The sequence below is a fragment of the Hippocampus bargibanti genome, linkage group LG10, assembly GCF_051943395.1.
Source record: "Hippocampus bargibanti isolate YZ-2025 linkage group LG10, ASM5194339v1, whole genome shotgun sequence".
In the NCBI taxonomy this organism is placed as follows: domain Eukaryota; kingdom Metazoa; phylum Chordata; class Actinopteri; order Syngnathiformes; family Syngnathidae; genus Hippocampus; species Hippocampus bargibanti.
In genome coordinates this window covers 23,273,470-23,286,170 of record NC_142743.1, presented here as the reverse complement: position 1 = coordinate 23,286,170, position 12,701 = coordinate 23,273,470, and the positions used below count along the sequence as shown (strand labels likewise).

The 12,701-nt window shown below is 39.1% G+C and overlaps 1 protein-coding gene across 1 annotated transcript in view; it reads left to right on the top strand.

Moving 5' to 3' along the window:
• Positions 1 to 2,974: 2,974 nt before the first annotated feature.
• Positions 2,975 to 12,701, top strand: part of LOC148892994 (complement C3-like) — a 29,348-nt gene continuing 19,621 nt past the window's right edge. Inside the window, exons 1-13 of the mRNA XM_089005929.1 lie at positions 2,975 to 3,068; positions 5,550 to 5,748; positions 6,807 to 6,969; positions 7,050 to 7,147; positions 7,433 to 7,521; positions 8,311 to 8,393; positions 8,502 to 8,589; positions 8,692 to 8,794; positions 8,921 to 9,041; positions 9,600 to 9,715; positions 11,268 to 11,414; positions 12,366 to 12,465; positions 12,546 to 12,640. Of these exons, the coding sequence (XP_088862055.1) occupies positions 2,992 to 3,068; positions 5,550 to 5,748; positions 6,807 to 6,969; positions 7,050 to 7,147; positions 7,433 to 7,521; positions 8,311 to 8,393; positions 8,502 to 8,589; positions 8,692 to 8,794; positions 8,921 to 9,041; positions 9,600 to 9,715; positions 11,268 to 11,414; positions 12,366 to 12,465; positions 12,546 to 12,640 (1,479 nt within the window). The 5' untranslated portion in view covers positions 2,975 to 2,991. The remainder of the gene's footprint in view (positions 3,069 to 5,549; positions 5,749 to 6,806; positions 6,970 to 7,049; positions 7,148 to 7,432; positions 7,522 to 8,310; positions 8,394 to 8,501; positions 8,590 to 8,691; positions 8,795 to 8,920; positions 9,042 to 9,599; positions 9,716 to 11,267; positions 11,415 to 12,365; positions 12,466 to 12,545; positions 12,641 to 12,701) is intronic.

Sequence of the window (12,701 nt, the reverse complement as noted above, 5' to 3'; positions counted from 1 at the left end):
TCCCACTTTAAAGACGTGAGTGAAATGTCCACAACGTGTCGTCACCTCATGCGAAACTATTTGGAAGCACACTACCTGTCTGTCCATATGGAAATAAGCAGGTCACGTGAATCACGTTGGCCAATCAGAAAAGTCTCCCATACTCGGCTTGTGCGATGTTCGACAAACCCTGGTTAATTATTTTTATTTTCATTATTTCGTGTTTAAAAAAAGTGCGGCCCCACCAACTGCTTTACAAAAGTGACAATAAATAACCAGCAAGTATTTAATTGGTAAACTTTACTTTTAGTAACTTTTCACACAGCCAATAACATTGGCACCTCCCCAAAAAAATGATGCACCTGTTTCCGCATTTGTTCGGTTTATCTTCGGTAAATTTGCATATTCAGTCCAACTCCGGATGTAGCGTAGCAACTACAAAGTATGTTACTCATTTGTGATTAAGAAATACGCAGCTTGTTGTTACAAACACTTTTCATGAGTACGTACACGAATAATGCAGATGCACATGCATGTGATAGGTTATAAAGTACGTACCTTGTTTTTTGGAAATGCACCTCAGTGGTCATAAAAGCAGTATTTTGGTTACAGGTAAAGCAAATTGCATAGTTACATGGGTTTACAAATGGTATCCTATATCTAAAATGTTTATTTAAAACAAGGAACGCCTATTTCGTTTAGTGTTTCGTAACGGACCGATTTAGATTGTTGGACAGGAAGTTGTCGTGCGATTACGTCTCTGGGGCATTTAAAGTAAACCACGGTTGAGTCGAAATGTACACCGCTTGTCTTGTGTTAATTTTTTTCCTGAATCCCACCACAACGTATCCCCCCGAGCCCCGGCATGAAGAGCGCAACACACACACCAGCTTTCTCAGAGTTTTCCCTCTGGGAACTGCCGTTGATAGGAGGAAGCTGTCAAAAGATGACACTGTGCGGGCAACACGACCGTCGCTGCGTGATGCCATCATGAGCCTGCAAAGTGACGGAACTCTACGACGGTGATTTAAAACATTGCATCTGCGCATCAGCTTTATAATACTCGCGAGGGTCGCGGGTGTAATAATTAGGTGGATAGATAGTAACATAGAGCAATTAACGAGTTAGCCTATCTGGAAGTTTTACAATGTAAATTAGTGATGGGGAATTCCGGTTCCTTTCAGAGAGCTGGTTCTTTTGGCTTGGCTAACTAAAAAGATCCGGCTCTTTTGGCTCCCAAATGGCTCCTCGTTTTGTTTTGTTGCTTAAATTAATTCACTACCAAATATGTAAAATGCTGTGAAAAACGAATTACTCGTGTAAAAAAATACACTATATCTAATATTTGTATTTATATGGCTTTATTTATATGTGCACAGAAAGCATCCACTAACTTTCACTTTCCCTGTGGTTACTTTTTTGACCCATTCTTGGACTCCAGCACGTTCTTTGTCATATATGATTCTGGTATGATGCTTTGTGGACACACCTGGGAACGGATTATTCTCATTTGAATTGTTTCCTATGAGAAATTAAATTTTTTGGGGATACACACTTTTCGCCTTACACACTCTGTCTGGGAACCAATTAAGTTCGTAAACCAAGGTATCACTGTATATCTGGCCCTGCTGGGTCGATATATTTTTGAACCTGCCGAAGCACACAAGGTTCAAGTTGTGTAATACCTGACAAAACATTTTGTGAGTTTCAGCAACATGGAATTTTTTCTGATGACAAATTTGTGCTTGACAAACAGACAGAGATCATCGACTGAATTCCCCAAAATGGCTTTGCTGTGTCTTTTAATATTCATCATTAAACTAGAAATTAACACTCTTTCAATCCAAACTAAAATAGTTATTATTTAAAATTATTTCAGTAATCCTTCAGGAGGAATTAATAATAATAATACATTACATTTTAAGCGCCTTTCAACGCTCTCAAGGACACTTTACACTCTAAAGTGTCCTTGAGAGCTTTTAAAGGCGCTTAAAATAAAATGTGTTATTATTAATAGATAGCAAATAGATAGCTAGCTAGGTAGCCAGCTAACTAGTTAGATAGTGAATAGATAGCAAATAGCTAGCTAGCTATCTAGTTACATAGCGAATAGATAGCAAATAGATAACAAATAGATAGCTAGCTAGGTAGCCAGCGAGTGAATAAATAGCTAGCTAGGTAGCCAGCTAGCTAGTTAGATAGCCAATAGATAGCAAATAGCTAGCTAGCTATCTAGTTACATAGCGAATAGATAGCAAAACTCTCAAGGTCACTTTACAGTCACAGGATCAGTTTTTCTGTGGGTGAGCAGTGGCAGCCACATGCGTCAGCGTTCAGTCAACCCGGAATAACTCAAAAAGATAGAAAGCTAGCTTTCTAGCTCATAGATAAGTAATAGATACCCAGCTAGCTAGTTAGATAGCGAATAGTGTCCTTGAGAGCTTTGAAAGCCGCTTAAAATAAAATGTATTATTATTAATAGATAGCAAATGGCTAGATAGCTAGCTAGCTAGTTAGATAGCAAATAGATAACAAATAAATAGCAAATATTGTAGATAGCTAGGAAGGTAGCCAGCTAGCAAATAGATAGCTAGCTAGGTAGCCAGCTAGCTAGTTAGATAGCGAATAGATAGCAACTAGATATCTAGCTAGGTAGACAGCTACATATCTCGATAGCTAGTCAGCCTTTCAAAACTCTCTGTATCACTTTATATAATAAAAATAAATTTTATTATACATTTATCCAAACATCCATGCAGACATTGTTACAATCTCTGACTTGTGTCAGACATTTTTACATCATAACGGAAGTCAGTCAATCATGGCATTGATTTTCAAATGTACCCTTGGTCGTCGACCTTTGCTTCATCTCAGCAATCTGTCAACTTCTGCCGGGAAATGATTTTGCGCGATTTAAATGGACATATTGGGAGGAGACTGGATGAGAGCGATATAAAAGGGATCGTAGTCACATTGAATTCTACCTTTCCAGCAGTTGTGACCGTGGAGAGAATGGCTACAACTCCACTGTGGCTGCTGGCCTCATTGGCCTTCGCCTATTTGTCTTCTGTGGCTGACGCTGTTCCATTGTAAGTAGGCTTGCCTCTCAACTTTGAATACATTCAATGAAATCTGCTTGTACTGTCTACCGTTTGAGGAAAAACAAAATACAGTAAAGTCTCGTTATATCGATATCGGATATATCGATAGTCCCGGTTATATCGATACTATTTCTATGCACGCACGGAGAAAATGACATGCAAACAGGGTCGGATATATCGATAGTCCTGGTTATATCGATATTTTTTCGGACTCCCTTGAATATCGATATAACGAGACTTTACTGTATCGCGCCATGTTTTCGTTTTTGTTTTTTTTTGTCAATTGAAATGACTGGGACAAGTTATGTCACATGACTATAAGAAAAGAAAACATATAAAGCTTTTAAAGGACAACCGACACCAATGGACAAGTTGCGTTGATAATTTGTCAAATCACTTTAAATGACTTCTACTGAGCGTATTTTACAAAGATTCCAGCGCGGGACATATAGCTATATTTTAAGACACGCGCTGAATATTCATTCAGGAAGTCTTGTTTTCAAGTTAGTGACGATTCCTGACGTGACGTCACAGAGGGAACGCCCCTGACCGAGAAAGCGACACACAATGCATTTTGGGTACTTTGTTTGGTCTGAAAACATCGTGTTGATGGCTAAATTAGAAGGAAAACTACATAAATAACACGATGGTGAATCGTGGTGTGTTGCACCAAGACTACTATTTGATACTAGTTGACACAAATTCCCAGCGGACAAATCAGCCCATTTCCAATGGAGCTTGTGCGCCATCTTGTGCAATTTCTGGGCACTACATTGGAGTCCAGACGGCTCAAATTGATACGGAAGGACTTCTTTAATCGATTGCAAACATTTATGCTTTCCTCTTCAGAACTATTTGAATCATATTCATAACTGGATGAGTAACAAGAAAGCATCTTTTCCGAATCCGAAGCCATTGTTTTGATTCTGGAGCAAGGCAAGACGTCCTGGTGTGATGTCATGAACAGAGGGGCGGACCTTCCGAAACTCGCCATTTCCGAGGTCATTTTCAAGTAGTTTTGGGACATTTGAAGTCATTTTTATTGGTGTTTTGCATTTGACTAAAAAATATCATCAGCCTGCGTGTTTTGGGTATTTTAGATGCTAAAAAAACGTTTTTCTGAATTCAGTTAGGAAACAAAAAAAAAATTGGTGTCGGTTGTCCTTTAAGTCCAGTCAACTCTATTGTCGAATGAGCTCGCTGTGCAACAGAAAAAAACAACTTCTTTTTCATGTTGCACCAAGATTTCCTTCATGAACAAAAGCACAAATGCAGCTTGCACTTGTATTTTTTTACGTCTTTCTTTTCCTCCCTTTCTTATCACTATGAACTCCCAAAATAACAAGGCGACTGTAAGGAATAAAATCCAGCATGTGCTAATAACAATATTTCACCACTGCACTGTTTACCCTGTTTGATGTAATGAAACGAATATCTGACCAAATTACCTTGACTTTAGAACTGCAAACGAGTAGATTTGCTTATCGTTACGCAAGCGGACTAAGCCAATGTTTACAATTGTCAAACGTCATTCAGATACACTGCATGATAGTCATGAAGACTAGACGGACACATGACTAGATAATAGTAATAATAATAAAAATAATAAAAAAAAAATAATAATAAGCATAATAATAAGCATAATAATAAGCATAATAATAAGGATAATAATAATAATAATAATAATAAGGCTGTTATTTTTAGTCAAATGCAAAACACCAATAAAATTGAGTTAAAGTGTCCCAAAACTACTTCAAAATGACCCCGGAAATTGTGAGTTTCAGAAGACGTCTTCGCCTTGCTCTAGAATCAAAACAATGGCTTCAGTTTCGGAGAATATGATTTCTTGTTACTCATCCAGTTATGAATATGATTCAAATAGTTCTGAAGAGGAAAGCCTAAATGTTTGCAATCGATTAAAGAAGTCCTTCCGTATCAATTCGAGCCGTCTGGACTCCAATGTAACGTCCCAGAAAATGCACATGATGGCGCCCAAGCTCCGTTGGAAATGGGCTGATTTGTGTCAACTAGTATCAAATAGTAGTCTTGGTGCAACACACAGCGATTCACCATCACGTTATTTAGGTGTTTACCTTCTAATTTCGCCATCAACACGAAGTTTTCAGACCAAACAAAGTACCCAAAATGCATTGTGTGTCGCTTTCTCGGTCAGGGGCGTTCCTTCAGTGACGTCACTTACGGACTCGTCACCAACTCAAAAACAAGACTTAAAACGGAAAATATAGCTATATATGGTGGAGTCTTTGTAAAATGCGCTCAGTAGAAGTCATTTGAAGTGATTTTACAAATTATGGAGACAACTTGTCCGGAGGCGTCAGTTGTCCTTTCACTTGAATTGATAATGAATATGAGCATTGAAGTACAATATGAAATACAATAATACAGTCTAGCAATATGTTTGCGATATTTTGTGGAATTTGTAATGATTCTCCCTCAAATGTGCTGCAGGAAGGTGATGTCTTCCCCCAACTTATTGCGGGTCGGAGCAGCAGAAAACATTTTTGTGGAGTGCCAAGACTGCACAGGGGGCGACATCAAAGTGGACATCAGTGTGATGAACCATCCAACTAAGACAAAAAAGCTTGGGGTGGGCGCTTCTGTCACTCTGAACAGCGCCAACAACTTCCAAGGATTTGGTCAAATCACGGTAAGAGAGAAGAACTACCAGTGTCTGAAATAACGCTTGCCCGGATGCGTGCAACTTTTACGTCGGGCGTACAACTTACAGAATGTCTCTGCCCGGGTGGCAGACAACTTTTTCTAGTAAAAAAAAAGATTTTTTTTCAAATCAAACATTTATTTTATTCAATAAATAAAAAGCTACAAGCCACATGGACTCCTCTTTCTAAGCTCCTTTCAAAACTCTCAAGTCCACTTTACAGTCACGGTATAGTCCGAAGCACGAAACAGGCTTCTGATTGGCTGCCGTGCCGAGTATGCAAATTGCCAAACGAACGTTCGCAATTTGCATATTGCTTAATTTGCATACTCGGCACGGCAGCCAATCAGAAGCCTGTTTTGTGCTTTAGACTATACCGTGACTGTAAAGTGGACTTGAAAGTTTTGAAAGGCGCTTAGAAAGAGGAGTTCACGTGGCTTTTAGCAGACAACATAACGTAAACATTGCATTGTGACGACAAACGACAACTAGAGCACAATCTTCAGCGAGGGATATTTACCAGAAATTAAGCAAGGGAGCATTTGTGGTACGTACTTCCTTAATTTATAAATAATATCATGTATCAGCTCATGTATTTTGTTTTTCTACTTTCATTCCTTTCATCACTTTGCTGCTGTGAAATGTAAATTTCTCCACTGTGAGACTAATAAAGGCATATCCAATCCAATCCAATCCAATCCAATATCAATAATTTTCACTAAAAAAATCCTTTATACTTCGCAACAATGTTTTTTTTTTGTGATTAGTCGTCTTATTGTGTTTCAAGTTGTGAAAAATGGGGCAGGCAACTTTATGGCCGGGCCGGCAACTTTCCGGAGTTGTCTGCCGTAGTGTTCGGTAATTTTTTGTCATGAGTTTCAGACACCGGTTTCAAGTTGTGAAAAATGGGGCAGGCAACTTTATGGCCGGGCAGGCAACTTTTCCGAGTTGTCTGCCCTGGTGTCCGCTAACTTTTTGTCATGAGTTTCAGACACTGGCGACTACCCAAGCATTTGAATACAATCCTTATGTTTGTCACGTATCAGATACCGACAGCCGATTTTAGTACAGATCCCAACGCGAAGCAGTATGTGTACCTGCAAGCTCGATTCCCTGACCGACTGTTGGAGAAAGTGGTTTTGGTCTCCTTTCAGTCTGGATACATTTTCATCCAGACAGACAAGAATCTTTACACCCCCGACAGCACAGGTGCGCAAAGCGTGGTGGCATCATTATCGCCAACATGGCTCAAAACAATTTGATAACAATAGAAATCTGTTGTTTTTCAGTGAACTACAGGATGTTTGGAGTGACGCCTAGCATGGAACCTATTGAGAGAGATCACCAAAATCAAGATGATGCAGCTGCAATTGTCATTGAGATGATGGTAAGTTAGCATTTTTTTTATGCTAAATGGTTCCCAGTAGCCAAACAGCCTCCCTTCAGAGGTGTAACATATCATTGGAAGGGACAATCGCATTTTTTAAAAAGCTGAGAATTAAATAGAATGGATGGCTGATAATGCTTTTGGTGTCTTTGTTGTGGCATCACGACATTCAATCAATCGAAATGACACATGAAAAAAGAGCCACTGTCGCGTGGTTCAAATGCATGATCAAAAATAGAGTGATGAGACTGATGATAAATGTGTTCAATTTTCTTTATATTTTAGACCCCCGAAGACATCATTTTACCTCTGGAGTCAGTCTTTCTCAAGTCAGGGATCTACTCTGGAAACTTCAAACTTGCTGAGATTGTCAGGTGATGGAAAAAACACAAAAACTAACTGTCCTCTTTCACATGAAACATGTGGATACAGTATTTTATTTGACTCAAGAATGAAGAATAAAAAAAAAATCAACACTGCAAAGATTTCTCTCTCACTCTCTCACTCTCTCTTACTCTCTCACTCACTCTGATTCACTCTCACTCACTCTCACTCCCACTCTCGCGCTCACTCTCACCCTTTCACACTCACTCACTCTCACTCTTTCTCTCACTCTCTCTCTTACTCTCTCTCACATTCTCACTCTCTCACTGTCACTCTCACTCGCTCACTCACTCTCTCTCAGACTCTCTCTATCTCTCACTCACTCTCACTCCCACTCTCGCTCTCACTCACCCACTCACTCTCACTCTTTCACTCTCTCACTCTCATTCTCACTCTCTCTCACATTCTCTCTCTCTCTCTCACTCACTCACTCACTCACTCACTCACTCACTCACTCACTCACTCACTCACTCACTCACTCACTCACTCACTCACTCTCTCACGTTCTCACGTTCTCACTCTCGCACTCATTCACTCTCTCACACACTCTCTCTCTCTCTCTCTCACTCACTTTCTAACTCTCTTGCTCACTCACTCACTCTCTCACACTCACTCACTCAATCTCTCACTAACTCTCTCACTCACTCTCTCAATCTGTCACACTCTCTCTCACTGTCTCTCACTCACTCACTTTCTCACTCACTCTCTCATATATATATATTTATATATATATTATAACAAAGGCATAAAAACATACAACCTTTAATTTTTGTGTGCAGTCCCGGACTGTGGAAACTAGTTGCCAAGTTCCAAAGTCATCCACAGCAGAGTTACTATGCAGAGTTTGAGGTCAAAGAGTACGGTAAGAGTCCATTTCGTTGTGATTTATCTCACAGAAAAGTGCGTTACACAGAAAAGCGTGTAACTTTTGAGCCATTTTGTAAGACTCAAATGTTTTCATGACTTTCAGTGCTCCCGAGTTTTGAAGTCAAATTATCGCCTTTGGTCCCCTTCTTCTACAAGGATAGCGACGAATTCACTGTTGACATCAAAGCCACGTGAGTGGGAGCAGTTTTAGCGCATATAAGTGGCGTTCTGCGGTTTACATCCCTTGCTGAGCATTGTGTGAAGGTCACTTATTTCCCCCCCATGTGGTTTAGGTATCTATTTGGTAAAGAGGTAGACGGGACAGCCTTTGTGGTGTTTGGGTTTCTGAAGGATGGTGAAAAGAGGAGCTTTCCTGAATCTCTTCAAAGAGTGCCTGTAAGTACATATCACAGTACATAAAGTGTACCTCATATTCGTATCCTATTGACTCAGCTCAACAACTCAGGATCAGCCATGTTAACGTGTCTCTTTTTGTCTTTTGTCTGTGTTTTGGACTTTTAGATCGAGACAGGTTCCGGAGTTGTCACACTGAAGCGAGCACAAATGACACAAACTGTCCCAAATATCGATGATTTGGTGGGAAGTCACATATTCGTGTCGGTCAGCGTAATGACGTTGAGTGGTAAGAAAGTGTTCTGAGTGACTTTTCATGGAAGAGTTACGCTTATTGAGCCTGCAACGGATAACATTGAATTCCTGTTACATAGACATAAATAGATGCAGTGTCTGAAATAACGTCCGCCCGGACGCCCGGGGCGTGCGACTTTTTCCGTCGGGCGTACAACTTCCGCTCAGTTTGGAAATTTTGGAATTTCGGTTCGTTTGTCAATTTGCATACTCGGTACAGCAGCCAATCAGAAGCCTGCTTCGTGTATCCGGACTTTCCCGAGTATTATAAGGTCATGCATTTGCATATCATTTTCCAAAGTAGATGCACAGAAAAGTTGCCTGCCCGGCCATAAAGTTCCCGACGTAAAAGTTGTACGCCCCGGGCAGACGTTATTTCAAACACTGTTTTTTATGCGATTAGTCCTCTTATTGTATTTCAAGTTGTGAAAAATGCGGTAGGCAACTTTATGGCAGGGCATGCAAATTTTCAGAGTTGTCTGCCCTGGTGTCCACTAACGTATTTGTCATGAGTTTCAGACACTGATATATGCATTGCTGTGTTTCGTCATAGGTAGTGAAATGGTTGAAGCAGAATTGAGAGGTATCCAGATTGTCACATCTCCATACCGCATCGAATTCACCAAGACGCCGAAATATTTCAAACCCGGAATGACCTTTGATGTTACGGTAAAGTGCATGTTTATAATAAAACATCAATTAAGAAAAACATTTTTATGGCTTAATGTAAATTACGGAAGAGCATTAGGGCCAGGTTGAAAGATATATATTTTTTGAGATGGGTTATTATTCTGAGAAGAAAAATCGCAAATTTGCGAGTTTGAAACTTGAAAATTTGCTCAATATAAAGTCACAAATTTGCTAGATTTAAAGTCACAATTTTGCTAGGTTTCAACTTGCAAATTTGCCAGATTTAAACTTGCAAATTTGCTAGATTCAAACTCGCAAATTTGCGAGATTCAAACTCGCAAATTTGTTAGATTCAAACTCGCAAATTTGCTAGATTCAAACTCGCAAATTTGCTCGATTCAAACTCGCTAATTTGCTCAATATAAAGTCACAAATTTGCTAGATTTAAAGTCACAATTTTGCTAGGTTTCAACTTGCAAATTTGCCAGATTTAAACTTGCAAATTTGATAGATTCAAACTCGCAAATTTGCGAGATTCAAACTCGCAAATTTGTTAGATTCAAACTCGCAAATTTGCTAGATTCAAACTCGCAAATTTGCTCGATTCAAACTCGCTAATTTGCTCAATATAAAGTCACAAATTTGCTAGATTTAAAGTCAAATTTGCTAGGTTTCAACTTGCAAATTTGCCAGATTTAAACTTGCAAATTTGATAGATTCAAACTCGCAAATTTGCGAGATTCAAACTCGCAAATTTGCTAGATTCAAACTCGCAAATTTGCTAGATTCAAACTCGCAAATTTGTTAGATTCAAACTCGCAAATTTGCTAGATTTACTCACAAATTTGCTAGGTTCAAACTCACAAATTTGCCAGATTCAAACTTGCACATTTGCTAGACTTTATGTCACAAATTTTAAACATTTAAATCTAGCAAATTTGCGAGTTTGAATCTATCAAATTTGCAATTTAAATCTGGCAAATTTGCAAGTTGAAACCTAGCAAAATTGTGACTTTAAATCTAGCAAATTTGTGACTTTATATTGAGCAAATTTGCGAGTTTGAATCGAGCAAATTTGTGACCTTAAACCTAGCAAATTTGCAAGTTTGAATCGAGCAAATTCGTGACTTTAAATCTCGCAAATTTGCGGGTTTGAATCTCTCAAATTTGTGAGTTTGAATCAAGCAAATTTGTGATTTTTAAGCGAGCAAGTTTGAATTTATCAAATTTGTGAATTTTATGTAATAAATTTGACAGTTTGAATCTAGCAAATTTGTGACTTTATATCTAGCAAATTTGCGAGTTTGAATCTAACAAATTAGTGACTTTAAATCTAGCAAATTCGCGAGTTTGAATCTAACAAATTTGTGAGTTTGAATCGAGCAAATTTGCGAGTTTGAATCAAGCAAATATGCAAATTTGAATCGAGCAAATTTGCGAGTTTGAATCTTGCAAATTTGCGAGTTTGAATCTTGCAAATTTGTGAGTTTGAATCTAGCAAATTTGTGAACACCATCTGGTGAAAAAAACTTCAATGTTTGCTGACAAAACTTGTTTTGGTGTGTATGCTTGTGTGTGTATTGGGAGGCAGCTTAAAGTCGTGAATCCCGATGATACTCCAGCACGAGGTATTCCTGTGGTGGTGAACCCGGGTAGGGTTCAAGGCTTCACCTCAGACAACGGCATTGCTAAGCTCACTGTCAATACAGTTGAAAGGGACCCAAAATTGACAATCAATGTAAGTCTCTTTCCTGTTTTTAAGTGCAAGTGAAAGTAACTGTGGACATGGACAAACACACATTTTCTTCTCTCTTGGGAATGTGAATGTTTTTTATTCTCATGTATTTTGTCAGCTTGAAAAAGACTTACAGTGATACCTTGGTTTACGAACCCCTTGGTTTACGAACTTTTCGGTTTACGAACGTTACATTTATGAACATTTTACCTTGGCATATGAACTTTACCTTGGCAGATGAACTTTTTTCGTACATGCAGCTACCTCCATGAGTGATGTGTCGTTCACGAACAAACACATTCTTCCAACAACAAAATGGCAGACAACTGTTTTTGTCCTCTATTCCCCGCCCCCAGTCTTCGGTTAAAGCCACGTCATTGGTCAAGAATGCAACAGTGAGGGGGGGGGGATTAAACATTAAAGAGACAGGCAGACGACAGTGAGAGAATTTCTACTTTAATAGTTGAAAGGCAGAGTGTAGACTGCAAGGTTAAAATTCCCATCAATCAGGCTCCACAAACAACCCGCACAAGCCATCTGTACACTTGATGCAAAAAGCTATCAACCCAGCTAAACTGAACACAATTGATGAGGAACCACATCAAATTATCGCAGAGAAAGCACCTACAAGGGATCATTCCTCAAGATGGTGAAAGAAGAAGGCTATGTTCCTCATCAAGTGTTTAATGCTGATGAAACCGGTCACTCAGCATTTATTCTATATAAAAGAAGGTATATTTTGTGTAGTTTTAAGGCTTCGAAAATTAGAAAGTAAAAAATTATGTTTTATGGGGACCTGGGAACGGATTATTCTCATTTTAATGGTTTCCTATGGGAAATTAATTTCTGGGATACACACTTTTCGCCTTACACACTCTGTCTGCGAACCAATTAAGTTCGTATGCCAAGGTATCACTGTACCAAGGTCTGCTTGTCTCTGGTGTTTTACGACAGGCATTAACCAACGATCCTAAAATTCTCCAAACGAGACAAGCAACTGCTACGATGGAAGCCATCCCATATACTACAAAAAGCAAAAATTACATTCACATAGGTAAAAAGGATACGATTCTCATCCCATTTACAAATACTACAGCGTTAGAAGCCGTCATTTTTCAAATGTGACTTTTGCAGGTGTGGACACAGCTGAGCTCGATTTGGGAGATAACCTGAAAATCAACCTCAATCTAAAAAGGCCACCGACTCGAGATACTGACATCACATACTTGGTAGGAGTTGTTTTATATCTGACCTTGTGTGTTTGTGTGTGTGTGTGTGTGTGTGTTGTGC